The sequence below is a fragment of the Ornithorhynchus anatinus genome, chromosome 2 (assembly GCF_004115215.2).
Source record: "Ornithorhynchus anatinus isolate Pmale09 chromosome 2, mOrnAna1.pri.v4, whole genome shotgun sequence".
In the NCBI taxonomy this organism is placed as follows: domain Eukaryota; kingdom Metazoa; phylum Chordata; class Mammalia; order Monotremata; family Ornithorhynchidae; genus Ornithorhynchus; species Ornithorhynchus anatinus.
In genome coordinates this window covers 17,832,453-17,860,051 of record NC_041729.1, presented here as the reverse complement: position 1 = coordinate 17,860,051, position 27,599 = coordinate 17,832,453, and the positions used below count along the sequence as shown (strand labels likewise).

At 42.8% G+C, this 27,599-nt stretch overlaps 2 protein-coding genes across 11 annotated transcripts in view; both read right to left on the bottom strand.

Moving 5' to 3' along the window:
- VPS33A (VPS33A core subunit of CORVET and HOPS complexes) overlaps positions 1–4,469 on the bottom strand; it is a 30,581-nt gene extending 26,112 nt beyond the window's left edge. Inside the window, exon 1 of the mRNA XM_029057948.2 lies at positions 4,326–4,469. Coding sequence (XP_028913781.1) covers positions 4,326–4,427 — 102 coding nt within the window. The 5' untranslated portion in view covers positions 4,428–4,469. The remainder of the gene's footprint in view (positions 1–4,325) is intronic.
- Positions 4,470–11,762: 7,293 nt separating this feature from the next.
- The window catches only part of CLIP1 (CAP-Gly domain containing linker protein 1), a 107,131-nt gene continuing 91,294 nt past the window's right edge, over positions 11,763–27,599 (bottom strand). For 5 of the 10 annotated variants that reach the window (XM_029058589.2, XM_029058590.2, XM_029058595.2 and 2 more), the window contains 6 exons: positions 21,367–21,387; positions 18,528–18,645; positions 17,317–17,476; positions 15,787–15,839; positions 13,817–13,941; positions 11,763–13,481 (listed from right to left, as the gene is read on the bottom strand). In XM_029058589.2, coding sequence (XP_028914422.1) covers positions 13,256–13,481; positions 13,817–13,941; positions 15,787–15,839; positions 17,317–17,476; positions 18,528–18,645; positions 21,367–21,387 — 703 coding nt within the window. In that variant the 3' untranslated portion in view covers positions 11,763–13,255. The remainder of the gene's footprint in view (positions 13,482–13,816; positions 13,942–15,786; positions 15,840–17,316; positions 17,477–18,527; positions 18,646–21,366; positions 21,388–27,599) is intronic. The other 5 variants (XM_029058591.2, XM_039910431.1, XM_029058597.2 and 2 more) reach the window with 1 other exon arrangement.

Here is a 27,599-nt window from a genome sequence, read left to right as displayed (position 1 = left end):
TCCTTTGCTCTCTAACTGTTTTTGCGGCACAAGTTCTACTCCCTCCCAGATGAACTGTTGTTTACAACCACCTTTCCGGTTTCAGGACTCAAACCCGTCTCCTGACGGAAGACTACCTCCCAGCCTCTGCCCTTTTCATCTAGCTCCCTAAGCTTTCTGATCAAAGCACATCACTCCTCTCCTCAAAACTGAGGAGAGGAAACTGAGGCTGAGAGAAGTTAAGTGCCCTGCTCGACGTCACACGGCAAGCAAGCGGCAGAGCCAGGATTCTAACTCTAGGTTATCTTTCAGGCCCGGGCTCTTTCGGCTGGGTCACGCTACTTCCCATTAGCTGGCTTCCTCTTCCCTAACCATTCTCTTCTCTGGTTATTCCCCAGCTGGTGCTTTTGGCTCCACCCAAACCAATCCCAACTGTCCCTCTCTCTCGACCCTCCCACTTCTGGCACACTGTTTTGGGGGGATTTTTTATGGAATTTGTTAAGCACTTACTATGTGTCGCACTCTCTTCTAAGCACTGGGAATGATACAAGGGAATTAGGTTGGACACGGTCTCTATCCCTCATGGGGCTCAGAGTCTAAGTCGAATATGTTCACATGTTCTTCCCCTGCCTGGAATGCCCTTCCTCCTCAGCCAAGGAAACCTCATCATCCCCACTCCATCCACTCTCACAAAGAGATCATTTAAAAAAATGACATTTGTTAAGCACTTATTGTGCCAAGCACTGTACTAAGCACTGGGTAGATAAAAGGTAAGCAGGTTGGACATAGTCCCTGCCCATTATGCACTCACAATCGTAATCCCCATTTTGCAGATGGGGCACAGAGAAGTGAAGTGACTTGTCAAAGGTCACATGGCAGACAAGTAACAGAGCCAGAATTAGAACCCAAGTCCACCTGACCCCCAGGAGCTAGGAGTGTGGCCTGTGTTGTACTACGAGAGTTTCGAAGTGAGATAGGAGGGGGCAAGGTGATTAACTGGCCAACTAATCAAGAAAGCCAACTAGTACCGGCCCCTCATCTTAAAACTAATCAAACTACTGCAGTATTCACAGAACTCTGAATCCACCATAGTCTCAATACACACTGCTTATAAACTCAAGAGTATTTCAGAACTAAAACAGCTCTCTTTGTGAACTAGAAGAGCTCTGTTTTCCCTGCTGTCTCTTCACTGATCTGGGGACTCTGAGCTAATTGTTACAAGAGGCAGTAAAACAGGCTCCCTCCTTCCAACCCTGAAATCAACCACTAGTGATTACCTCGAGCAGGGCTAGATTTTCATCCTCCGATATTCTCACCATAGATCTTGTTCTGGAGAATTTACAATCGTGACTACCCATCTATTTGGACTCTAACATCCTCAACCATTTTATGGAACTCCTATTGTGAGCAAAACACTGTACTAGTCGTTATGGCTTATGGCCAGGCATGCTGACACATACTAGAGGCACAGTAAGTTCCAACTGCTGTTTGTTCCCCTTTCAAATTCAACCATACTACTGAAAAACACAACTCATACTACAAAAACACAATTTTCTCAGCATTCCCAGAACTCTTCCCACTGATCCCAGCACCCCAGGAATAGCCCACCAGGATTTGCACTGGCCTACATTTTTCTGGGAATGTGAAATGGCCTTGGGCAGGCCCTGGTTCCCAGCCCTGGGCCTCAATTTCCCCCTTGGTGCAATGGGAAAAATGAGACTCAATTAAATCAGGCCCCTAATGAGTTTACAGTCTAGAGGGGGAGACAGCAGTGTGGCTTAGTGGAAAGAGCATGGGCTTGGGAGTCAGAGGTCTAGGGTTCTAATTCCAGCTCCGCAACTTGCCTGCTGTGTGACTTTGGGCAAATCACCTAACTTCTCTGTGCCTCAGTTACCTCATCTGTAAAATGGGGATTTAGACTGTGAGCCCCACGTGGGACAACCTGATGATGTATCTACCCCAGTACTTGGAACAGTGCTTCACACATAGTAATTGCTTAACAAAAACCATAACTATTATTATCATTGTTAATAATAATACAAATAAGTGCTGTGGGACTGAGGGAGGGGTAAATAAGTGTGGCTTAGTGGATAGTGCACCAGCCTAAGAGTCAGAAGGACCTGGGTTCTAATCCCAACTCTGCCGCTTGTCTGTTGTCTGACTTTGGGCAAGTCACTTCACTTCTCTGTGCTTCAGTTACCTCAGTTATTAAACTGGGGATTAAGACTGAAAGCCTCATGTGGGGCTGGGACTCTGTCCAACCTGATTAGCTTGTATCTATCCCAGTGCTTGGCCCATAGTAAGTGCTTAAAAAGTACCATAATTATTATTACTGAAGAGACTTTGCATGACAATCAATCCAGGGAATCCATTGAGCACTTACTGCGTGCAGCACACTGTAATAAGCATTGGAAGAATACAACGGAGTTGGCAGACACATTCCCTGCTCAAAACGAGTTTACAAGGCTGAAGAGGGGTCGGTACAATCAAACACTGGTATTCATTGACTGCTTCCTATATGCAGAGTGCTGTCAACAGTAATGTAAAAACGAGAACTAGAACAGTCAACAGTAACATAAAAAAGAGAACTAGAACAGTCTGGGAGTCAGAGGGCCTAGGTCTTAATCCCACTTCTACCACTTGGGCAAGATGCATGGCTTCTCTGTGCCTCAGTTGCCTCATTTGTAAAATGGGGATTAAGACTGTGAGCCCCATATGGAACATGGACTGTGCCCCACCCGGTTTGCTTGTCTCCACCTCAGTGCTTAGTAGAGTGTCTGACACACAGCAGAAGAAGCAGCGTGGCTCAGTGGAAAGAGCATGGGCTTTGGAGTCAGAGGTCATGAGTTCGAATCCCAACTCTGCCACTTGTCAGCTGTGTGACTGTGGGCAAGTCACTTCACTTCCCTGTGCCTCAGTTGCCTCATCTGTAAAATGGGGATTAAGACTGTGAGCCCCAGGTGGGACAACTTGATTCCCCTGTGTCTACCCCAGCGCTTAGAATAGTGCTCTGCACATAGTAAGCGCTTAACAAACACCAACATTATTATTATTATTATTACAGTAAGTGCTTATCCAATACCACAATTATTATAATATATACACTATATTATTATTATGTTATTATGGTATTTGCTAAGTGCATACTCTCTGCCAAGCACTGCTCTAAGCACTGGGCAGATACAGGGTAATCAGGTTGTCCCACGCGAGGCTCACAGTCTTAATCCCCATTTTACAGATGAGGTAACTGAGGCCCAGGAAAGTGAAGTGGCTTGTCCAAGGTCACAAAGCAGACAAGTGGAGGAGCAGGGATTAGAACCCAAGTCCTTCTGACTTCCAGGTCCATCCTCTTTAATAATAATAATAATATTCATTCAATAACATTTAGTAAGAGCATAATAATGATGATGGTATTTGTTAAAGACTTACTATGTGCAAAGTACTGTTCTAAGCACTGGGGGGTGGGGGGGATACAAGGTGGTTAGGTTGTCCCACTTGAGGCTCACAGTCTTCATCCCCATTTTACAGATGAGGGAAATGAGGCCCAGAGAAGTGAACTGACCTGCCCAAAGTCACACAGCTGACAAGTGGTGGAGCAAGGATTAATAACAATAATAATAATAATGGCATTTGTTAAGCACTTACTATGTGCGAAGCACTGGGGGAGAAACAAGGTCATCAGGCTGGCCCACGTGGGGCTCCCAGTCTTCATTATCCCCATTTTCCAGATGAGGTCACTGAGGCCCAGAGAATAATAATTATGGCATTTAAGTGCTTACTATGTGCCAAGCACTGTTCTAAGCGCTGGGGTTGATACAAGGTCATCAGGTGGTCCCACGCGGGGCTCCCAGTCTTTATCATCCCCATTTTCCAGATGAGGTCAGTGAGGCCCAGAGAATAATAATGCTAATGATGGCATTTGTTAGGCGCTTACTATGTGCCAAGCACTGTTCTAAGCGCTGGGGTTGATACACGGTCATCAGGTGGTCCCACGCGGGGCTGCCAGTCTTTACCACCCCCATTTTCCAGATGAGGTCACTGAGGCCCAAAGAAGTGACCTGACCAAAGTGTCGGAGAGCTGACCAGCGGGGGAGGCGGGATTAGAACCCATGCCCTCCGCTGCTTCTCCTGGACGATGATGACGAGGAGGAGGAGGAGGAGGAGGAGGAGGAGGAGGAGGAGATGAGCAGGTCCTGGTGAGGCGCGCGCCGCTGCCCACGAAGGAGGCCTTGCCTTTCCCTCATCCGGGCACTTGGAGGCGCCCGCGGCGGAGGGCACGTCCGGCCAGTCCTGGCGGCCCCGTGGGGCCCGGGCCCTCCCGCCTCCCCGGCCCCGCCCTCCCTCACCTTGCTCCCGGCGCACTTGTCCAGGAACTCGCGCAGCTCCCGGCGCATCGCCTCGCGCAGCACGTTCAGGTTCACCCGCCCGTAGGACAGGTGGGTCGCCATCTCCCGCCTCGCCGGGCTTGGCCGCCCCCGCTGACGTCACCGCCGCCCGAAGCCCCGGCCACGTGACCCCCCCGCCCTCCGCGCGCGCCACGTGACGCGCGCCGGCCGCTCCCACTGGGAACCCGGAAGTCGCCTCTTCCTCTTCGGCGGCGACTTCCGGTTGGCTGCCCTTCTGGCCCCACCTTTAGTTGTCAATCTCTCGCTCATTCATCCATTCATTCATCCCTTCATTCATCCATTCATCATAATAATGTTGGTATTTATCAGGAGCCCGGGCTCTTGCCACTGAGCCTCGCTGCTTCTCCACTCATCCATACGCATTTAATAATAATAATGTTGGTATTTGTGAAGCGCTTACTATGTGCAGAGCACTGTTCTAAGCGCTGGGGTAGACACAGGGGAATCTGGTTGTCCCACGCGGGGCTCACAGTCTTCATCCCCATTTTATAGATGAGGGAACTGAGGCACAGAGAAGTGAAGGGACTTGCCCACACACACAGCTGACATGTGGCAGAGTCCGGATTCGAACCCATGACCTCTGACTCCGAATTGCTGTGTGCAGAGCACTGTAGTAAGCTCTTGAGAGAGTGTTTTGGAAGAGCATTCTGAGGATAGCAGCTCTTAATCTACATGACTCTGTTCTTGCCTCAGGAAGTCCCCCATTTCAGGTGGGATGTATGCCACATCCGTAAATTCCAAATTCCGGGGGACAGGAGATTGTTTCTTAGCCAAAACACTTAAGGCCTCCTTGAAGAGTCTCTTTTGGCATTGAAGAAAACACACTTGTGCCGAGTTCTTTTGTGATTGGCTACTTCTCCTATATGTTGTAAATAAAGGCACAGCCAAACTGGAGAGGGGGGCCACTGTGTCACTCGTTCCTCAGTCATATTCCCCCTTTTCTGATCTATCCAGCACTGCTTAGAGTGTTACTTTTCCTTGCTTGCATCACCACCTTGAGTTCGAATCCTCCCTGCTTTTTTAGTTCCATTCTCTTTTCCAGTACAGAGAGAGTACAGTATAACAATAAAAAGACTCATTTTCTGCCCACAACGAGCTGACAGTGTCCCCAAATCCACTCTCTCCACCTTCAAAGCCTACTGAAGGGAACATCTCCTCCAAGAGGCCTTCCCAGACTAAGCCCCCTCCATTTGTCTTATCCCACTGCCTTCTGCATTGTCCTGACTTGCTCCCTTTGTTCTTCCCCCTCTCCTGGCCCCACAGCACTGATGTACATAACTAATAATGATGATATTTGTTAAGCACTTACTATATGCAAAGCTCTGTTCTAAGCGCTTGGGGGGGTACCAGGTGTGCAGGTTGTCCCACGTGGCGCTTGCAGTATCAATCTCCATTTTACAGATGAGGTAACTGGGGCACAGAGAAGTTAAGTGACTTGCCCAATGTCACACAGCTGACAAGTGGTGGAGCCAGGAATAGAACTCATGACCTCTGACTCCCAAGCCCGGGCTCTTTCCACTGAGCCACGCTGCTTCTCACTAATCAGCTTCTCACACTGCTTCTCACAGCTTCTCATGCTGCTTCTGCTTCTCATAGCTGTAGTTTATTTGTAATAACAATAATAATAATAATAATAATGATCGTATTTGTTAAGCGCTTACTATGTGACAAGCACTATTGACGTCTCTCTCCCTCCCCCACCAACATAAACCCAGACTGTAATCTTTTGATGAGCATGGACTGTGCTTGTTTATTGTTGTATTGTACTTTCCAAAGTGCTTAGTACAGTGCTCTGCACACAGTAAGCACTCAATAAATACAGTTGAATGAATGGAGCAGGAGGCAGACATTAATATAAATAACTAACTTACAGACATGTACATAAGAGCTGTAGGGTTGAGAGGGGTGATGAATAAAAGGAGTGAGTCAGGGCAGAGTAGAAGTATGTGGGAGAAGAAGAAAGTAGGGCTTAGGGAAGTTCTCTTGGAGATTATGATTAATTATTATTATGGTATTTGTTAAGCACTTACTATGTGCCAGGCTTTAAGCGCTGGGGTGGAGACAAATTGGGTTGGAAACAGTCCCTGTCTCAAGTGGGGCTCACAGTCTCAACCCCCATTTTACAGATGAGGTAACAGGCACAGAGAAGTGAAGTGACTTGCCCAAGATCACCCAGTAGACAAGTGGCAGAAATGGGAGAACCCATGACCTTCTAACTCCCAGGCCCATACACTATCCACTATGCCATGCTGCTTTTCAATGCTTTGAAGTTGGGGAGAGTAATTGTCAGATATAAAGAGGGAGGATGGTCCAGGTCAGTGGCAGGGCATGCGTGAGGGGTCAGCGGTGAAATAGATGAGATTGAAGTACAGTGAGGTTAGAATTAGAGGAGTGAAGTGTGAGAGCTGGGTTGAAGTAGGGGAGTGTTGAGGGGAGGTAGGAGAGGGCAAGGCGACTGAGTCCTTTAAAGCCAGAGGTTAAGTGCTTATTATGTGTCAGAGACTTTACTAAGCACCAGGGTAGATGCAAGCTAAGGTTGGACACAGTCCATGTCCCACATGAAGCTCAGATTCTTAATCCCCGTTTTACAGATGCGGTAACTGGCACAGATAAATGATTTGCCCAAGGTCCACGCAGTAGATGTGGCAGAGCTGGGATTAGAATCCAGGTCCCCTGACCTCGAGGCCTGTGCTTTTTCCACTAGGCCTCGCTGCTTCCCTTTTCCTTCGTCCTGCATCGATCTTGCTGTCAGAAGAGTGGCCCCGCTTCGTTCGATTGCTTTTCCTCAGCAGGATGGGCAGGGGTGACTCTGCTGCAGTGCCCTTAGGAGCTGATGCAGTTTGCGAAGGAGTGGAGCTGGAAAGGTGCCACCAGGTTGTGGCTTCTTGGGCCTGGCCAGAGGTTTTCTCGCTTCTTTCCTGGCCAGAAGCTTGGGGGAGGTCCGGGGGATGAGCCAGTCCTTCCTCTCGCCTTTGTCAGACTCTGCCTCTGACTGAGACTATTCAGCTCCCCTTCAGGCATGAAACTCCCTCTCCCATTAGTATCCAAAGCCCATCGCTCTTTCCACCTTCAAATCCCTTCTGTCACATTGCCTCTTACAACCCAGCACGTACACTTTGCTCCTCTAAAGCCAACTTCGATCTTGACTATCTCACTGCTGACCCTTTTGCCCTTTGTCTTCCTTCTGGCTTGGAAGCCCCCTCCCCCTTCATATAGAGAAGCAGCGTGGCTCAGTGGAAAGAGCACGGGCTTGGGAGTCAGAGGTCATGGGTTCGAATTCCAGCTCCGCCACTTGTCGGCTGTGTGACTGTGGGCTAGTCACTTAACTTCTCTGTGCCTCAGTTCCCTCATCTGTAAAATGGGGATTAAGACTGTGAGCCCCACGTGGGACAACCTGATTACCCTGTATCTACCCCCGCGCTTAGAACAGTGCTCGGCACACAGTAAGCGCTTAACAAATACCAACCTTATATGAAAGATCACTCTTCCTTCAAAACCTTATTAAAATTACATCTCCTCCAAGATGTCTTCCCCATTAAGCCCTCTTTTCTTGACTTCTTTTCTGTTCTGCATCTCCTATGCACTTGGATCAATACCCTTTTTAAGCACTTGATATTCATCTCATCCTCAGCCCCACAACATTTATGCACATTTTTAAAATGGTATTAAAGTGCTCAGTATGTGTCAGGCACTGTTCTCTATGCTTTATCCACTAGGGCTTGCTGCTTCCCATGATGTATGCATCTGAAATTTATTTTTTTTAAAGTGCGTCTCCCCCTTTAGGCTATAAGCTCCTTGTCGGCAGGGAACATGTCTACCAATTCTTTGTACTGCACAAGGCAAGCACTTATATGTCATCGATTTAAGCACTCTCACCCCTTGTCAGCCCCACGTCACCTTAAAGCACTTTGACTTTCACTTTACTCTCTCCCCACAGCACTTAAACTCTATCATTTCCCCATCAGTAATTTATTCTGTTGTCTGTCTTCCCCCTCTAGTCTATACACTCTGCTCCTCGTAGGCAGGGATTATTTCTACCAATTCTAATGTATTGTACTTTCCCAAGTGCTTAATACAGCGTTCTGCACACGGTAAGTATTCAATAACTACAAATTGTGAGCAGGGATAATGTTTATCAAATCTATTGTACTGTATTCTTTCCAGTGCATAGCACAGTGCTCTGTACAAAGTAAGCACTCAAATACTATTAATTGGGGATCTGGCCTGTGATTTTTCCCTCTCTCAGTGGGCTCCAAGGCTAGCCACGTTTCACCCCCTTTATTCTCCTACTAGGAGCCAGAGGGTTGAGACTTTCAGACTACCCTTTCCAAGGTCACCAATTATCCTTTCACCGCCACATCCAATGGGTTCTTCCTCCTAATCTTTTCTAGACTTTAAACTTGCTATGGGCAGGGAATGTGTCTGCTAATTCTGTTGTATTGTACTCTCCCAAGCACTTAGTACAGTGCTCTGCACATAAGTGCTCAAAAATATGCTCAATCGATTGATCCTTATCCCCTTTGACTGCTCTACCACCTTAAACAGCCGGCACCATTCTCTCCATTTAGACCTTTGTTTCATAAACATGTTTTTCATATTCTCCTACAGTCAATAAATGTCTGATTGCTCCTTCTCAGTTTCATTCATCGGCTCCCCTTCCTCTTCTCAACCCTTAACGGTGGTAATCCTCATCCTTTTCCTGGGTCCCTGTGTCACCCCTCTAATAATAATAGTATTTGTCAAGCACTTACTATGTGTCAAGCACTGTTCTAAGCACTGGGGTAGATACAAGGTAATCAGGTTGTTCCACATGGGGCTCACAGTCTTAATTCCTATTTTCCAGATGAGATAAGTGAGGCATAGAGGTTAAATGGCTTGCCCAAGGTCACCCAGTAGATGAGTGGCAGAGCCAGGATTAGAGCCCACGTCCTCTGACTCCCAGTCTGCGTTCCACTAAGCCACGCTGCTCCTGTATACATTTGGGGAACTCACCTACACACATGACTTAAGCTACCACCTTGGTTTTTTAATGGTATTTGTTAAGCACTTACTATACATCAGACACTGTTCTAAGAGCTAAGGGAGATGCAAGTTAATCAGCCTAGATACAATCCCTGTCCCACATGGGGCTCACAGTCTAAGTAGGAGGGAGAAGAGATATTTAATCCCCTTTTTAAGTGAGGTACAGAGTTGTGATTTGCCCAAGTTTACACAGCAGTAATTGGAAGAGCTGGGGTTACAACCCAGGTCCTGAGTCCCAGGCCCATGCTCTGCACTTTCCACTAGCCCATGCTTCTTCTCCACCTCCCTGTGGATGACTCCCAGATCAAACCTCTTTAGCCCTGACCTCCCTCCATTGGGCATTTCCCCTTGCCTCTGGGATATCTTCACTTAGATGGCCTAAAGTCATTTCCAACTCAACATGTCCAAAACTGAATTTATCTTCCCTGCTACACTTTCGATGTAAATCCCTCCTAACTTTCCTAACTCCATTGATAACATCATCATCCTCCTTGTCCCTGAAGCCAGCAACCTTGTTGTACGACTCAATTCCAAAACGCTTCCCCATCTGACCCTCCTCCTCCACTCGAATGGCCACCTTATCATGGATAGATGACAGAATTGGACTCCTCATTAGTCTCCCTGGCTCCAGCCTCTCTCCACTTTAGTAAGCATGTGGCAGCGTCAGAATTAGAACCCAGATCTCCTAACTTCCATTCCTGTTCTCTCTCCAGTAGGGCCATGCTCCTCAAACAACTAGATTTTAAAAAAATGGTATTTGTTGAGTACTTATTATGTGCCAGGCTCTGTACTAAGCGCTGGGGTAGCTACAAGATAATCAGGCTAGACACAGTTCCTTACCCACATGGGGCTCAGAGTCTAAGTAGGAGGGAGAACGGGTAAATCCCCATTTTAACTGAGACATAATGTTAAGAAGAGACTTGCCCAAGGTCACACATAGCAGGGACGGGCAGAAGTGGGATTAGAATCCACATTCTCTGACTCTCAGGCACGCTTTCAGTTAGGCCATACTGCTTCTCAGCATGTAGCCAAAAGGTGCTGGTGTCCATCACTCTCATCCTGTTTACCTCTGGCTATCTTGGATTTTTTTGAACTTTGATGGCAGCAGGATGAGAAGACAGAGCTGGGGCTAGAAAACTACTAATCCTTTGGGTACGGATGGATCCTCAGTGTTCGCCCCAAGACATTTTTCAGATTGCACTATGAAGAAATAGGCAGTGTGAGAAATGGCACCACACATATTAGCATAATCAGTCACCCAACCAACTGTATTTATTGAGCACTTACCGTGTGCAGAGCACTGTACTAAGCACTTGGGAGAGTACAGTGTAACAGTTGGCAGACATATTCCCTGCCCACAACAAGCTTAAGGTCTAGAGGGATAAGTTCCAGGATAACGCCAAAAGAAAGTCAATGTACCAAGTGTAACAGGCTTTATTATTATTTTTTTTTTTTGCTTCACAGGAGTTAGAACTAACATTTGATTATGCCAAAAAGACTCCAAACCCACTCCACTCCTTCTCTCAGTATATAGAAGGGCCACCTGCTCATTTGGGGTGGAGGTGCTTTGAAGGATTATTCAATTAGAGGGCTGAAAGGAGACACACAATGAGGTCTTCATAACTCTGAGCAACTGACAGGAATTGAGAATGTTGTTGCCTGAAAAAGGGCTATTTTTTCAGCTAATGTAACAAGCTGGTCCCAAGAGGACAGAATGGCTGACAAATTTAGGATCCATATTACCTTAGGGACAGCTGTTATTCCAGAGACTGATGACTAACTCGGGATTTGCATGACCTGCAGGAAGGTTGCTTTTACTCTAGAACTGGTAACCAGCACTTCAAGAACTGATCAAGTTGACCAATAAATACCAATGTACTGTGTTGTTTTTTTCTTAAGCACTCAGCCCCACCCAAATTCATGGGGTTGCTATCTTCTGCCTGAAAGATATGATCAAAGCTATGTCCCTCTTGTGGCATTAGGAAAGTCACAACACTTTCTACATAAAATTGCCTATAAGCCTATTTAGGAGAAAATACACCTCAGTCAAATCATATACGATAACATTCTGAATCTGAATCTTAAGGAATTTTTAAGTTCTTAATAGTCAGATAATTTAACTTTGGCTTGGAAGATTTGGCCAAATTGGGTAATTACATTCTCTTGGCTCTGCACTGTTCTGAAAAACAGTAATTCTCTAAGAGCTGTTTTACTAAGACTCTAGGAATAGAAGGGAAGCACTTCCTTGGCAGAGTCGACAAGGCAACACATTACATTGACTATCTGCTTTAGGTGTAGAAGAAGATTATCGACAGCAGAGGTGGAACAAACTCTGAAAATAGCATGCACCTACTATAAAGGACAAAGAGAATAACCATTTATTAAAGTAGATACAGCACACTCAATTGCTCAAATTTTAATACTGTTTTACATATTTCTCTTAGAACAATTCTTATAATACATTCAGAACCCAAATCTTGAATGACTTCATATAAGGTTTTTTATTTTCATATGCCAAATACTCAGTTATATATTGAGGGAAAAATACATCAAGGCCATATATATATATGTATACACATACATATATATACACACAGTTATAGAAGAGTAAACCCCACATTTATTGTGCATGTGGCATGGACAATGCACTGTATTTTATTTTATATACGCTGATATGCTTAAGACTTTCAAAAGAAGATTTCATACACTGATAAATGGTTCCAGTCATTCATTTCTTCATTATCGACGATGAAAAAATCTCAAACTGGAAATATTGGGTTTCCAAGTTAAATTCATCTAAAAACAAAGCAAATGCAAGAAATGGAGGGAAGATAGATTTTGGACAAACCAAATTCCAACTAAGCAGTCAGTGGGAAAGTTGGCCATGGAAGGAAAATCAGAATTTGTTTTGTCTCCATATTTTTAGATTAAACAACGAATGAACGAACAAACCCGCAGTAAAGCTGGGTGCGATGGCGATGCTGTTTCTGCTCCAGAAAGACATATCTGAATGAACCTGTGGAAAGTTCTCTTTTGAATAAAGTTAAAAACTTGAAAGCAAAAACTTACAGTGTGTTTTCCAAAATATAGTTTTTTTAATATATATATATTTATTTACACACTCAATATTTAGAAGTTGAAATTATGCAAAAAGGAAAATAAAGGTCACACAAACAGTAGTAAGTGTGTGCAGCATACAGGTTATAAAAAGTTCCCACAGCAGCTCCTGGGGCCTTCCTTCTTCCCCTTACCTGTTTCATGATTTTCTAAGTACACAGATGTTGTCTTCAAACCTGAACTAAAGGCACTCCTGATATGTAGGCAGTGCAGAAAACCATTTGTTCCATGATCAAGAATGAAAGTTAAAATGAGTAGATGAAAATGTAAGATGGAATTATTTTTCCAAACCCATTCCAGTGTCAAAGCTTAAAAAAACACTACATGTACAAATGCAGCTTGAAATATCTTAGTGCAAATATGAAAATTAACAGCATAATTTTAAGTTATTTAAATAAGATTAACAGCATAAGAATAGTCCTATGCTCTCAGAGGTTCCCCTAGGGATAATAAATCAAAAGGCATCCAGAGCAATGTCCTGTTAAAACAAATCCAAAGGACAAATAAGAGGTGACAACTCACCTAATTAGTCAATTGTGTATTATTTCAACTCTAGCTTATCGGAGGGGGGAAAAAAAGTATAAGCCCGGATAAAATCCTTTCCTAGATTTGTCGATGAATGTCAGAAAGAATGTACATTTTCCTGACATCTGCACACACTCAAATGCTGGTGTGAAACCGTCCGCTGTTAGCGCATCCGGTAAAGATGGCGTCCCTGCCCTTGGGTCGCATTAGAAGGTTTCATCGTCATTGCAGTTAGTTGCCCAATGCCCAAACATCTCACAGATCTCACAGTATGGGCGTTCTTCACTCCGGCTCCCGTGGTGTGTGGAGTGGGGGGGCTCCTCTGACACCTGAGCCTGCGTCGGACAGTCCTCGGTGTCGTGGAGATCGAAGCAATCACAAATATCGCAGAAGAGGCGGGGCGGCTTCTTGGACTGCTTCTCTTGTTCGTCGCTGCAAAGTCAATTCCAGAATATTCAGAATCTAAAATCGTAATCCCACTGACTGGGGAAGCCAAAATTTCGAGGTATGTTCTCCGTGCAAGAACAAAAATTAAGCGGAAATTTTAGAGCAGTAGATACGGTGACTCGTTTTGGCTTTTAAATCAGATCAAACTATGGGGAAGGGTCTCTGATTTTTCTCTCACTTCCTCTGACTTCAGCATAAGAGAAAGGTTACTTGAATTTTCCCAAGTTTTCTTAAACTTTTAGGGCCCTTGATGACCTAGCTTTAATAGCATTTCTGAAAGGTATTGCCAATCCTTAATATGTAGAAACCAGTGCAAATACCTGTCATAATTAATTGTTTCATTCTCATTTCCATTGAGAGCTGCTTCTGACATCATCTCCACCTTCATCTTTAAGTCTTGGTTCTTCCGTTGAAGATCCACAATGACAGAATTTAGGAAATCAATCTGATTCATTTTCAAACAAAAAAAAGGAAAAACAACAAAAGTCCACTTTTTAAAATATGAAAGTCCACTTTTTTAAAAAGAGATCAAAGATACATAGCATTGTACCACCCTACTTAGATTTTAAGTTCCTTGTGTAGAGAGTCCTTGCCTATTTCTCTATCAGGAGTCCATGCACCTAGCACAGAGCTAGTCATGCTTCTAAGCTCTGGTTTTGCTTTACTTTTCCTTTGGTCATCCCATTTCAGTGAATATACAGCAGTTGTTTGAGGAGGAGGAAATAGGTATGAAGCTTGAGTGACATCAGAACACCTCAAGCCAATCAATAATAAGCACGACTGAAATGTGGGAAGACCGGATTACTGGAGATCCATTGTTACATAGGATGGCGCCAAAACCTCTATGGTGAATGTGACCTTTTTAATTGAGGAAGAAGGAGGTGACACCCTGGGATGGGTACACTGTGTCACTGGGGCCTTGGCCACAGGAAAACAGAATATGCTAGGTCTGGCTGATGAAAATTGGGAGAGAGGACACTGTGAGGGTGAAAAATTCAGAAGTCCCCTCCCTCTACCTTGGTAATAATCAAAACAGTAATGATAGTGGTATTTATTGGGCTAAGCACTGTAGTAAACAATGGGGTAGATACATTAGAATCAGGTCAGATATAGTCTCTGTCCCACATGGGGTTTGGGGCCTAAGGAGTAGAGAGAACACATTTTTCATCCCCATTTTTCAGGTGAGGAAAACTGGGGCATAAGTAAGTCAAATTCCTTGCCCAAGGTCACCCAGCAGGCAAGTGGTGGAGCTGGGATTAGAACCCAGGTCTCCAGATTCCCAATCCTAGGGTCTTTTAGAATTTAGGGCTGCCAGGAACACCCAAATCCAAAAGAGGCACATTTTCCCTCCTTCTTCTGAAAATACTAAAGGCTTCCAACACCATCTCATGAGACCTTTAAATAGAAACCGTGAGGCCTTTCAACAACACAACTCTATCAGACAGTTTTTTGATTATTTAAGCTGTAGGAAATCCACACTCTTTGCTTCTCCTTGATTGAAACATCATATGCTGGCTAGTTGTGGAAAGAAAACGAATGACTGCAATCTTTTCCACCTTCAACAAGAATTTTTTTGAGCATCAGAAGGTGCCTCACACAACTAAGGCACAAAAAATGGAGCTTTGAACTCATTGTAGACCATCTTGTCAAAAAAAGTGTCTCTCGGGTCATCAATGAGCAAAACGTCTGCTCTAGATCTCGGTCGCTTATAAAATTCACCATCCTGCGGGGAACACCATTTAAGGTTTCTCCGAACAAGAAAGGACTAAGAAAAGTGCTAGGAAATTGCCCACAACCACAGAATGAGAAAGGTTAGGAAGCAAACAAACCATTTGCTGATTGGAAGAAAGTGTTGCCAGCAGTAGACAAAAGTAGATGGAAGCAAAGGAGGGGAGGAAGAGAGACGCACATTATTAATACAGAATTTCCACTACTGATGGCAAAATAAGCCTTAACTTCTAAGGATGTAATCAGATGTTTGATTAACACTTTCTAAATACAGCTCTTTTAATATGTAAAAACTACCACACAAACTTTCATGGGTAATTGGCACACAGCTGATCCTAAATGTAGTACACAATAGTTTTTCCCTCCTTTAAATGAAAGATAGATCAGTGTGCTTATTTAGTTTTAGGTAAAATAAGAACAAGATATCTTGCTGGTATTTACTTGGACTTCGCTTTTAAAGGACTATTAAGCAGAAAAAGCCTCGGAGTGTCTGAAATTTTGACTTCTAAGGACCCCAGTTTTGAAAACTCTGATCTAACTCGCTTTAAAATTAATGTATTACCTGGCTCTCCTGTGCTTTTTCTTCATCTTCTTGTTGGGTGGCAGCAATATCACCTACAAAGTGAGAGAATGAGAGAGAGAGAGAGAGAGAATATAATGGAAAATATTTAAAGAAAAGTTTCAATGGCCAACATGGAATCTCTTACAGTACAATATGTGAGTTGAAATTAGATTATGATAGGCCAGAGAATGTGACAGCAAGATGGTCTTATTTAGGAAAATAAATGTTTATGTGGTCTCTCTGAAGGACACGTCTAAGAAATCACTATTTACTCTTTCTCTCATAATGCAAGGACTACCTGACTGATGGGTCAAGTTTAGGAAAATTCACACTATATCCCACATACCTTAACATCTCAATCAATCAACAGAATTTACTGAGCTCCTGCTGCGTACAGAGCATTCAATTAAGAACTTGGGAGAGTACAACAGAATTAGTACTCATAATCCCTAATAATGGAGGTGAGGGATTGAAGAAGGGGGAAGAGGAGACGGTGGCATCTTAGAGGGATGGGCCCATCCCAGGCCCCTCCTAGTGGCAGTATCACAGTGCAGGGACCCCGGGCCCACACGGAGCCCTGTGGGCCTGAACCTATCGGGACCATCTGCCACACTTTGGGTCCCATTGGGCCATTCCAGACCCCTGCGAAGCGTGAGCTGTTCTGTCTCCGTCTCAGGGAGCCCAGTCCCATACATAGCAGGAAAGGAGGGGTAGAGCTGGAGGAGGAAGAGAATTAGATGGGGACAAGCCAGCATGGCTGGGGATGAGGGGGAGGGGGAAATTACTAAATGCTGGTATAGTGGAGTTCTGTACTAACAGCTTGGGTGAGTTCAACTGACAACAGAGACAGGCTAAAGTGCCCTCTTATCATTTCTCTCCATTCTCCCCCCCTCTTTTCCTTAGGTTGCATGTGAGACATACAGGAGTGGTTTCATTTCTCATCTTCTCTGGTCAATGCTGTTCTTCATTCCACCACATGGGTAAGGTCAGCCTGTCTTGCACAGGGCTATGGAGGAGGGCCAAGGGTGTGTGTGTGTGTGGGGGCTCTCTGGAAGAAAGGGAAGAAAGTATAGGAAGGGAGCTGCCAGGTGAATGGGAAGCAGAGAGGGAGGGAAATAATAATAATAATAATAATGATAATGATGGTATTTCTTAAGTGCTTACTATGTGCCAGACACTGTACTAAGCGAGGTGAACTTTGACCGTCTTTATTTGGGGTTTTCAAACTCTTTCAGGAACTACAGTAGACCCCTGAAATCCCAATTTCACACCCCAGAATAAACTAGCAGCGTAGTTAAATGGGATCAACTGCTATGTGCCAGGCACTGTACTAAGCGCGGTGAACTTCGACCACCTTTATTTGAGGTTTTCAACCACTTTCAGAAACTACAGTAGACCCCTGCAATCTCAATCTCACATCCCTGGATAAACTAGCAGTGTAGTTAAATGGGATCAATCGCTATCAAGGGTAACATTTTAGGGGAACCTTAGGCTTGAAGTAAAGGAAGGAGAGACAAACTTAATCCATACCTGAGAAGCTGGTTACATTAGGAAGCTGTTTCTTGTTTTCTTTAAGTTTTTCCTCTAAATTCTTCACCTTTTGCTCCAGCTTCACTTTATCGAACTCTAGTGATTGAACAACGGAATGCAAGGACTTGGCAGAGGCATTTTCTCCCCGGAGCACTGTAACCTGAACAAGTTATTTAGAAATGCGTAAGCTTACTTCCTATTCTGAAACAAATTAATATGCACATGATAAACTGTTTTAAAGCTACACTCTTCCCCCAAATAAACCACTCTCCTGAAGCATAGATATATTAGGCTTCAAGCAATATGGAATCTGGGGAAGAATTCAAAAAAGCCTAGGGAATGAGCAATTGAACAAGAAACCTGAAAATAGATGTTCCACTCCCTCCACTGAGATACTAAATGCTACCCATTCCCAGATTCATTTGTATTACTGTGTAGAGTTTGCCTGACTTGTAGGATACTTGGAAGGAGTGTGGGGGGAAAAATCATTTATAGATACTTCATATATCTATAAAGATACTATATATTTATGTGTTTAGATAGTAATTCTTCATATTTGAAAAAGAGACCACTGACAGTGAAGTTGACCTATGTGTGTGTGTGTGTGTGTGTGTGTGTGTGTGTTTTTGTGTGTCTGAAAAGGCCGATGTGGGACCCAGAATCCCCACCACACCGTGCATACAAAACACTGTGTCTCACTGTGTTGTCATGTTTAATGCTGGTGGTGTGTCCTCTTTCGCATCTTGTCTGTTGGTCTTTGTGACCAACACATAGGAGTAGGGAGAAAAACAAAGTGTGATGAGTTCCTTTAAACGGTAGGAAGAGTTGCAACCCCACTCATCTGGGACGCTAAGACACAAAGGGGTTTAGACTACTTCATTCATTCATTCTTTCAATAGTATTGATTGAGTGCTTACTATGAGCAGAACACTGTACTAAGCGCTTGGAATGTACTTGCTTATGCTCACTAAGAAAGTTTGTGTTAGAAATTGTGTTGCAACTTAAGGCCCTAACTCCTTCCTCCTGACAAACTCCCTTAGTGTCCATAAGCAAGTAGCTGAACCCCTCTTTTTAGGGTTCTGGGCTCCTTTTCTGGAGCGAAAACCAGACCTTTTCTCAGTTTTATTTTAGATTTTATTTTTCTACTTTTTAAAATGAGAAGCATGGGAGGGACAGAGAGTATAAATACTCAGCTCTAGATTGTACAGCACCTCATTTCTGAGTTTTTCCAGTTCTGCATCCTTCTCTGTGAGCAAGGCACTAGTAATACTGATGGATTTCTGTAAGGAAGCTCTCTCTTCATCAGTGTCTTTTTTTAACACGGATTCTCTAAAAGAGCAAAGAGTTGAACAATTCCAGAAGTCAACCAAAGAAGTGTTGTCAATTACATATGCCAAAAAGCACCAACAAGATGAATTTTAGTGAATTAAAGTAGGGTTACTAAAATAATTCTTACCAAATAGTTTTATATTGGAATTAATTAGATTATATACTTGCAAAAGCAGTTTGGGATTTTTCTTACTTAGGAAACAGAAAATGAAAAAGAAGTTTACCTACATAGTATATACATGCCAGAATCTGCATATCATCGTATCCATTTGAATTTAAAGAAACAAGTTAATAGATTTGGGAGATGTTGAATCAAAAAAACAGATTGCACAGAATGATTCACAAAAATATTTTTCTAAACTTGAATTTTGTTACTTCTTGGAATAATTCTTATCAAGCAACAAAAACTACATGCAAAGCTTATTCATACAGTTATCATGCAAAGCACTGGTTATGCTGGAAGAATCTGATGGTCCTCACTAGTTTGGATGCTTTCTAAATATATGTTATCGGAACAGCTAAGGGCCACAGCATTAGTTGGAATTATTGCACCTGCAATTTTGATTATTTAAAACTACAATTTAAAAATCAGAAGGGGGTCATTAGAAAATTTAAAGGCACCTGGAGAAAGGGCAGAACAGTCCCTTTGGTTCTGGAGTTATTGTATAAAAACCTTCTTGGGAAAAGATACAAAATGATAATGGAGGGAAGATCTGGCAGTGACTTGTCAGAGTACTGGTGTTGGGGTGCTCAGTCCTGGGTGGGGGACAGTGGGATCTGAGTCAATTTAGCTGCATTACACCCTTGGACTCAGGCGGCGTCAAACCATCTGTATAACTCTTAATGGCAGAGAAAACTTCAGCTCCTAGCCATGGGTAAAGGATGAGGGTAGACACACATACGATAGGTTAAAAGGCTAGGATTTTAGAACTGGAAAGAGGGTGTGAGGGCAAGGAGAGAAAGGTTAGATTACAAAACAAAACATAACAAAAAACCCACCAAAACTCTACATTCTCATGAACTATCCCTGGAGTATAAGGGAGAAAATTGGCTTTAAATTAATTTTTAATTAAAAACTTCTTTTGGCAAGGGATTATTAGCATTTTAACAGTCTCACTACGATATTTGGTCTGCAATTACAATTGGCCAAATTATTCAGATCCATCAGAACTGGCTCTGAAGGAGGGTTTAATGCAGAATATTCTATTCCTTCTCATGATGATCAGAGAAAGGAGAAAGACAGGCCCATGCTAAATTTGTTGCCATCATTTGTGTCAACTTAGTGAGACCCATGATATCCAGCAAATGAATTACAATATTCTAATGACTTAGGGAACGTGAAAAACCCAAGCAGGTGAAAATATAAGTGCTGTATTTATCTTTTGTTCTGCTTACACTTATACTTCAAATGAAAAAAAAGTAGTAAGTGAAGAATCTGGGGTTTACCAAAACTACTTAACTCAACCCTCAAATACTATTTCTGACTTCATGCTGAAAACAGGGCACCCAAGAGTACTGTAAAGTGAATAATATATTGGATGAGAAGAATCTCCCATTGCTGAAGATACATTTTATTTTCATTTTAGTTAAAACAGAGGATGGAAGTTATTGGAACTTTTAAATTGTATAATACACTGAATTACCACAAGATCAGCTACGAAAAATTTATACCTGTGAACTCTTAGTAATTGTCAAACACCAGCATTGTGCAAGTAAGAAGACCATGCTCCTTCTCTTAAGAACTATTTTCAACGGTCTTGAGTTTTACTGATTACTGATATCATTGAAATCACTGTTCATTCAGATATTTGTTATTTCCCTAACATCTTCCATGTATAAAATGCAATTTAACTATTTATATCAAAAGAGTTTGGGATCTATACATCAAACGAATGTGGGATCTATTTTGTAGTTGTACGCAAGGAGGAGAGCTAAAATTTCCACTTAAATATTGTTTAAACCAAGCAGGTTCTCAGACCCAGTGCCTATCTTCACAGGAGTAGGGGAGTTAAATCTTGAGAAATGCAGGGCAAGAATTACATATCTGTTATTTATTTATATTAACACCTGTCTCCCCCCTCTAGAATGTAAGCTCCTCGAGGGCAGGTGATATGTCACCAACTCTGTTGTATTCTTACAATCGCCAAATACAGTGCTCAGCACACAGTAAGCACCCAAAAAAGGCCACTGATCAACTAATTTAGTTTCTTGGTTTCCCGCAGTCTTCAAAACTCTCCCTGTAATGCCACAGACTAGAATTTCAGAGTTGCAGAGCAAAGAACAGATTATACAGATTAATGGACACGTTATCTCGTTTAGCCACATTACTCAATCTCTAGCCTAGAGGGTGAACAAGAAGTAGAGTTGACAAGAAACCCCACTGCATAACAATCAGCAGGCTAGCTCTTCCATGGGTCAGCTATTAACTGGTGGACTCATTCTAATGGGAACTCATCAGGTTATTAGGTTTTAATCACAAAAGTCCTACCATCAAAACTGGGAGTTCTTCTGCTGAAGTGTTTGGAAACTCTTAGTCATATAATACAAATTATTGGTATCTTAGTACCTCATGACCTAGGTGAAAAGGTTCCCACATTACTTAGAACCTAAGATTGACAGTATGTGAAAAATAGCATCATGAGGGGATCTGTGAGGATCACAATACCCAGGTTCTTCCCTTACCACCAAAATAGAAATAAATTCCAGTAATGAAGCAAATACCTTAAAGTGTTACTGGGCAAGCTTTAAAAATGCAAGATAACAAGAACCACATGTTAGAAACATGAAGAGAAATGCAAAATACAGTAAGGAGGAGAACTAAATTTGCACTGAAGTTCTTTGTAGTATAAAAAAGCATAAATATATGTGTGTGTATATATATATATATATATAGAATACCGCTGAGAGTATTTTACGAAACGAAAGCAAGACACTGAGGGACAAAGGCAGCCAAAAATATGTACAACAACTTGTTTTACTAAAAAAAAAAATTGAAAAATTATTTATTATAACGTGGATAGACTTTCTTTAGTCTTACCATTAAAGACACACAGATATAGCAAAGGAAGCAAGAGTAGGAAAGGGAAAAGAGAGGAGTGAAATGAGCATTGATAAGTAGCGCAAGCTCAGAGACAGTAAGACAGTTAGCAATCCACAATGAGCCCAATGAGCTGAACATGTAACCCCCTTAAGGTTTGTAAAAAATACTATCAAACATTCATTACTCCTGCTTTGAAGAGTTCATTAGAAAAACAAAAGCAAAATTTAGTTTGACCTTTCCCCTCCCAACCTCATTCCCCACAAAAAAAGTTACTGGGGGACTGGAGGAGGAGGGAAGGGGGAAGGCCTGCAGTTTACACTTGCCTCCAATTTTAGGAATTTTGCTTTTAAAATTTAAAATATATCTTTTTCAGTATTGAGATGTTCAAAGAAGTTGGGGGAAGAAAGCATTTCCCACAGCTACTTTAGACTTTGGTGGTGCAGAAGGTCAGATATTTTATAAAATCAAGCCTTGGGTTGATTAAAAGTCATTGCACCGTGAAAAGCAATATCTGTTGCAAATATACATCTTGCAACCTGATGAAAGTGATTTGCTGCATTTTTGGTTTGTGGGCCATTAGATTATTTTTTAAGAGGCAATTCCTCACTCCACACTGCAGCTTAGAATGCTCAAACTGTAAAAGTCTACAGCTAGTGCTACTATTAACCACAGATTGGAGGAAATTTCAAAAGTGCTTTCAAAAGATATTTAATAATCTATAAAACTCACAAATGTTCAGGCTAATTCAGGCAATTTTAAGAAACTAGGACAACTGTGCAGGACAACATCATATTCAAACCATTTTTCTCATTTTCCAAGCTATGGTTTGCATACAGGACTTCAAGTGATGATAATGTTTGCATAGAAAACATGGCATTCACATAAAAAAATCAACAGAATACCTATATTGCAAAATAATTTTTAGAAGCTATAATGACTAAGATTATTATGTTTTCCTCCCTCTGAATGAATGAAAAATTAATTTAAAATTAACTCTTATAGGAAGAGGATGGATTCATCTTTACCCAAATTAATCCAGTGTCTACCCCTCAAATCTTTTAAAATTATGATTAAACCTTGAATCATATCCTAGTTTTCCTTACAACTTCTACTATTTGTAAATATTTTCATGTCCGTCTCCTATGTTAGACTGTGAGCAAGGACACATCTTGTCCTGCTGTTGTGCTTTTCCCGAGAGGTTAATGTAGTACATTCGACCAGCCAAGAGTATTTAGTGTGTGTTTGGGAGAGCACAGTAAAATTAGTGTACATGATCCTGGCTCTCAAAGAGTTTACAGTCTGAGGGAGTGAGAAACTAAATTAAATTACAGATAGGAGGATGTAAGAGAGGATAAAAGATATGTACAAAATCGCTATAAGGGATTGAGGCACTAAAGTGATCATGCTGGAGTTGGGAGATACAAAGAGATTAAAGATCTGTAAGAGATGAGAATTTAGAAAGCCTTTGAAGATGGGAATGAATTATGATCTTTTGGATACAAGGTGGGGGGGAGATGAGTAGGAGATGAGCAGTGAAAGAGAACGAGGCACAGTGCATAGGTTAGTTTGAGAGGAACGAAAAGTGCGAATTGGGGAATTATATGAGAAGAGAGTGGGTAAGTACAAGGGGAGACAGCTGATTTAGCACCTTGAAATCAACTGCGGGAGTTTCTGATAGATGCAGAGAGAAATAGGTAACTCTTGGAGGAAGCTGAGGAGTAAGCAGACAAGTGCAAAACATCATTTTAGAAAAGTGACCGAGACTAAATAGTGAAGCATGGACCGGAGGTGAGAGAGATCAGTGATGAGGGTGATATAGTAGTCAAACCAGAACAAGACGACTGCCTGGGCCAATGGGGCAGGGAGTTGGATGGAGTGGAGAGGACTTCTGGATGATAGGATTTGGTGACAGACTGAATATGTGGGTTGAAAGAGAGAGACGGACAAGGAAAACACCAGGGTCATGGACCTGTATAACAGGGAGGATGGCGATATTATCGGCAGTCTTGGGAAAGTTAAGTAAAGGACAAGATTTGGGAGGGGAGATGATGAGTTCAGTTTTAGACAAACTGAGCTGGATATGCTGGCACAATTCATGCAGCAATGTTCTAGGGGCAGGAGGAAATGCAAGATTGCAGAGAATCAATCCACAATATTTACTGAGTACTTACTTCGGACAGGGCACTGTACTAAAGGCATGGGAGAATACAATAGGGGAGGAAGACAAAATCTCTGCCCATAAGGCACTTTTAATCTAATGGGGAAGGCAGGTATTAAAATAAATTACAAGTAGGGGAAGCAACAGAGTATAAGGATATATAAGAATTCTGGGGATGGGGTATCAAAGTGCTTAGGAGGTACAGACTTATATTCACAGGTGATGCGGAGAGGAGATGAGAAATTAGTCAGCAAAGGCTCCCTGGAGGAGATATGACTTTAGTAGGGCTTTGAAGATGGAGAGATGGAGAGAGTTATAGTCTGTTGGACTATGATATGGGAGGGAGGGCCAGCCAGAAGGGAGGGAGGGAGCAAGAAGTCAACGGCGAGACTGATGAAATCAAGGAAGAGTAACTCGGCTGGTGTTAGAGGAGTGAAATGTGCAGTCTGGACTATAGTGAGAAAGGAGTGAGGATAGGTAAGAGGGAGAGAGCTGATCAAGTGCCTTAAAACCAAGGAGTTTCTGGGCAGCGGAGCTGTATGGCCTGGAGGGGAGAGAGGCTGTGGAAGTGAGTAGTATTCAGGTAGATTTAGGGGTCTTCTGCATAAAGTTGGTTATTCAAGGTGCCCTAATTTCCTTTTCTTCCACTCCCTCCTGCGTTGCCCTGATTTTTTCCCTTTATTCACTTCCCTCTCAGCCCCACAGGACTTAGGTACAAATCTATAATTTATTTATATTATTGTCTGTCTCCCCCACTAGACTGGAAGCTTGTGTGGGCAGGGAAAGTGTCCATTACATTGTACTCTCCCAAACACTTAGTACAGTGCTCTACACACAATAAGGGCTCAATAAATATGACTGATTGACTGAATCAGCCCTCAAAGGAAGGAAGTGAAAATTGAGAAGGGACCGTGTGCAATCTGACTAAAATCACAACTTCCCCAACTAAACCCTCATTTCCCCTACTCCCTCTCCCTTCTGCAACACCCTTGCACTTGGATTTTTATGCTTTAAGCACTTGATATTTAGTCCCCATCCTCAGCCCCATAGCCCTTATGAACATATCTGTTTTTGTTTTTTCAATGTACATCTCCCCCTCTAGCCTGTAAACTCTGTGGGCAGGGAATATATCTACCAACTTGGTTGATTTGTACTCTCCCAAGGGCTTATTATAGTGTTCTGCACAAAATAAGTGCTCAATAAATACAATTAATTGATTTTCTTTTATCTACCCTAATACATAGAACAGTGCTTGGCACAGAGTAAGCACTTGACAAATATCATAGTCAAACAATTATATTTACTGAGAACTTACTATGAGCAGAATACTGTACTAAACGCTTGGGAGAGTACAATATAACAGAGTTGGTAGATACCTTCCTTGCCACAAAGAGTTTGCAGTCTAGAAAGGGAAACAGACTTTATAACCAATGGTATTTATTGAGCACTTACTCTACTTGGTTGATTTGTACTCTCCCAAGGGCTTATTATAGTGTTCTGCACAAAATAAGTGCTCAATAAATACAATTAATTGATTTTCTTTTATCTACCCTAATACATAGAACAGTGCTTGGCACAGAGTAAGCACTTGACAAATATCATAGTCAAACAATTATATTTACTGAGAACTTACTATGAGCAGAATACTGTACTAAACGCTTGGGAGAGTACAATATAACAGAGTTGGTAGATACCTTCCTTGCCACAAAGAGTTTGCAGTCTAGAAAGGGAAACAGACTTTATAACCAATGGTATTTATTGAGCACTTACTCTATGCAGAACACTGTATTAAGTACTTGGGAGAATACGACAGAGATGGCAGAAAAGTTCCCTGCCCACAATGAGCTTACAGTCTACAGGGGAAGATAGGCGTTAATATAATATAAATAATATTTATATATCAATATAAATAAATGTACATAACTGTTGCAGAATAAATTGCAGATATGTAAATCAGTGCTGTGGGGCTGAGGGTAGGGTGAATATCAAATTCCCTAAAGGGCAAGGATCCAAGGGCATAGATGACATAGAAGGGAGAGGGAGTTGGAGAAAGAGGGCTTAATTGGGGAAGGTCTCTTGGAGGAGATGTGACCTCAGAAAGATTTTGAAGGTGGGGAGAATGAATGGTGATCTGGCATATAAAGAGGGGGAGTTCCAGGAAAGAGGCAGGATGTGGGAAAAGGGTCAGTGGTGACACAGATGAGAAGAGCAGGGCACAGTAAGCAAGCTGGCACTAGAGGAGTGACTTGTGCGGGCTGGGCTGTAGCAGGAGATCAACGAGGTGAGGTAAGAGAGGGCAAGATGATTGTGTTAAATCAATCAATAGTATTTGTTGAGCACTTACAGAGTGTAGAGCACTATACTAAGTGCTTAGAAGAGTATACTTTAACAGAGTTGGCAGGCACATTCCCTGCCTACCACAAGCTCACAGTCTAAAGGGGGAGTTGAACATTAATATGAATAATCTGTGGATATGTATGTAAGTACTGTAGGGCTAAGGAGTGTGGGGGGTGGATTAAGAGTGCAAATCCAAGTGCAAGGGTGACACGGAAGGAGTGGGAGAAGAGGAAATGAGGGCTTAGTCAGGGAAGGCCTTCTGGAGGAGATGGGCTTATAATAAGGCTATGAAGGTGAGGAGAGTTATCGTCTGTCGAAAATGAAGAGGGAGGGTGTTCAAGGCCAGAAGCAAGAGGTCGGCAGCAAGAGAGATGAGATTGAGGTATGGTGAGTAGGCTGGTGTTAGAGGAGTGAAGTGTTTGGGCTGGGTTGTAGTAGGAAATCAGCAAGGCATGGTAGGAAGGGACAAGATGATTGAGTACTTTAAAGCCAATGGTAGGGTGTTTCTGTTTGATGCGGAGGTGGATGGGCAACCACTGGAGGTTCTCGAGGAGTGAGGAAACATAGATTGAACATTTCTGTAGGTAAATGATTCTGGCAGCAGAGTGAAGTAGGAACTAGAGTGAGGATAGGAGGCAGGGAGGTCAGCAAGGAGGCTAGCAAGGAGGCTGATATGGTAATCAAGGCGGGACAGGATAAATGCTTGAATTAATGTGGTAGTGGTTTGGATGGAGAAGGACTGATTTTACAGGTGTTGTAGAAGTTGAACCAACAGACCTTAGTGACAGATTGAATATGTGGGTTGAATAATATTGATGGTATATGTTAAGCGCTATGTGCCAAGCACTGTTCGAAGCACTGGAATAATTATGGTATTTAAGAGCTTACTATGTGCCAAGCACTATTCTAAGTGCTGGGGTAGATACAGGGTAATCAAGTTGTCCCACAAGGAGTGTACACTTTTAATCTCCATTTTACAGATGAGGTAACTGAGGCATAGAGAAGTTAAGTGATTTGCCCAAGGTCATAGAGCAGACAAGTGGCAGAGCCGGGATTAGAATCCACGCTTTCTGACTCCCAAGCCCGGGCTCTTTCCACTAAGCCACGCTGCTTCTCTGAATGAAAGAGGAGTCAAGCATAATGCCAAGAAATTGGGCTTGTGAGATAGGAAGGATAGTGATGCCATCTACAGTGATGGGAAAGTCGGGGAAGGACAGGGAATGGGTGGGAAGATTAGGAGCAAATGGTAAGGGGTTTATCTCTTGAGGAAGTGAACGGGAAGGTTCCTGAGGAGTGGGGAGATGAGGACTGAGTGGGTGTTTTTAGAAAAATGATCTGTGCAGTAGAGTGACGTATGAAATGGAATGGAGAGAGGCAGGAGGCAGGAGGCAGGTAACATCAGCGAGGAGTAGGTGCTGT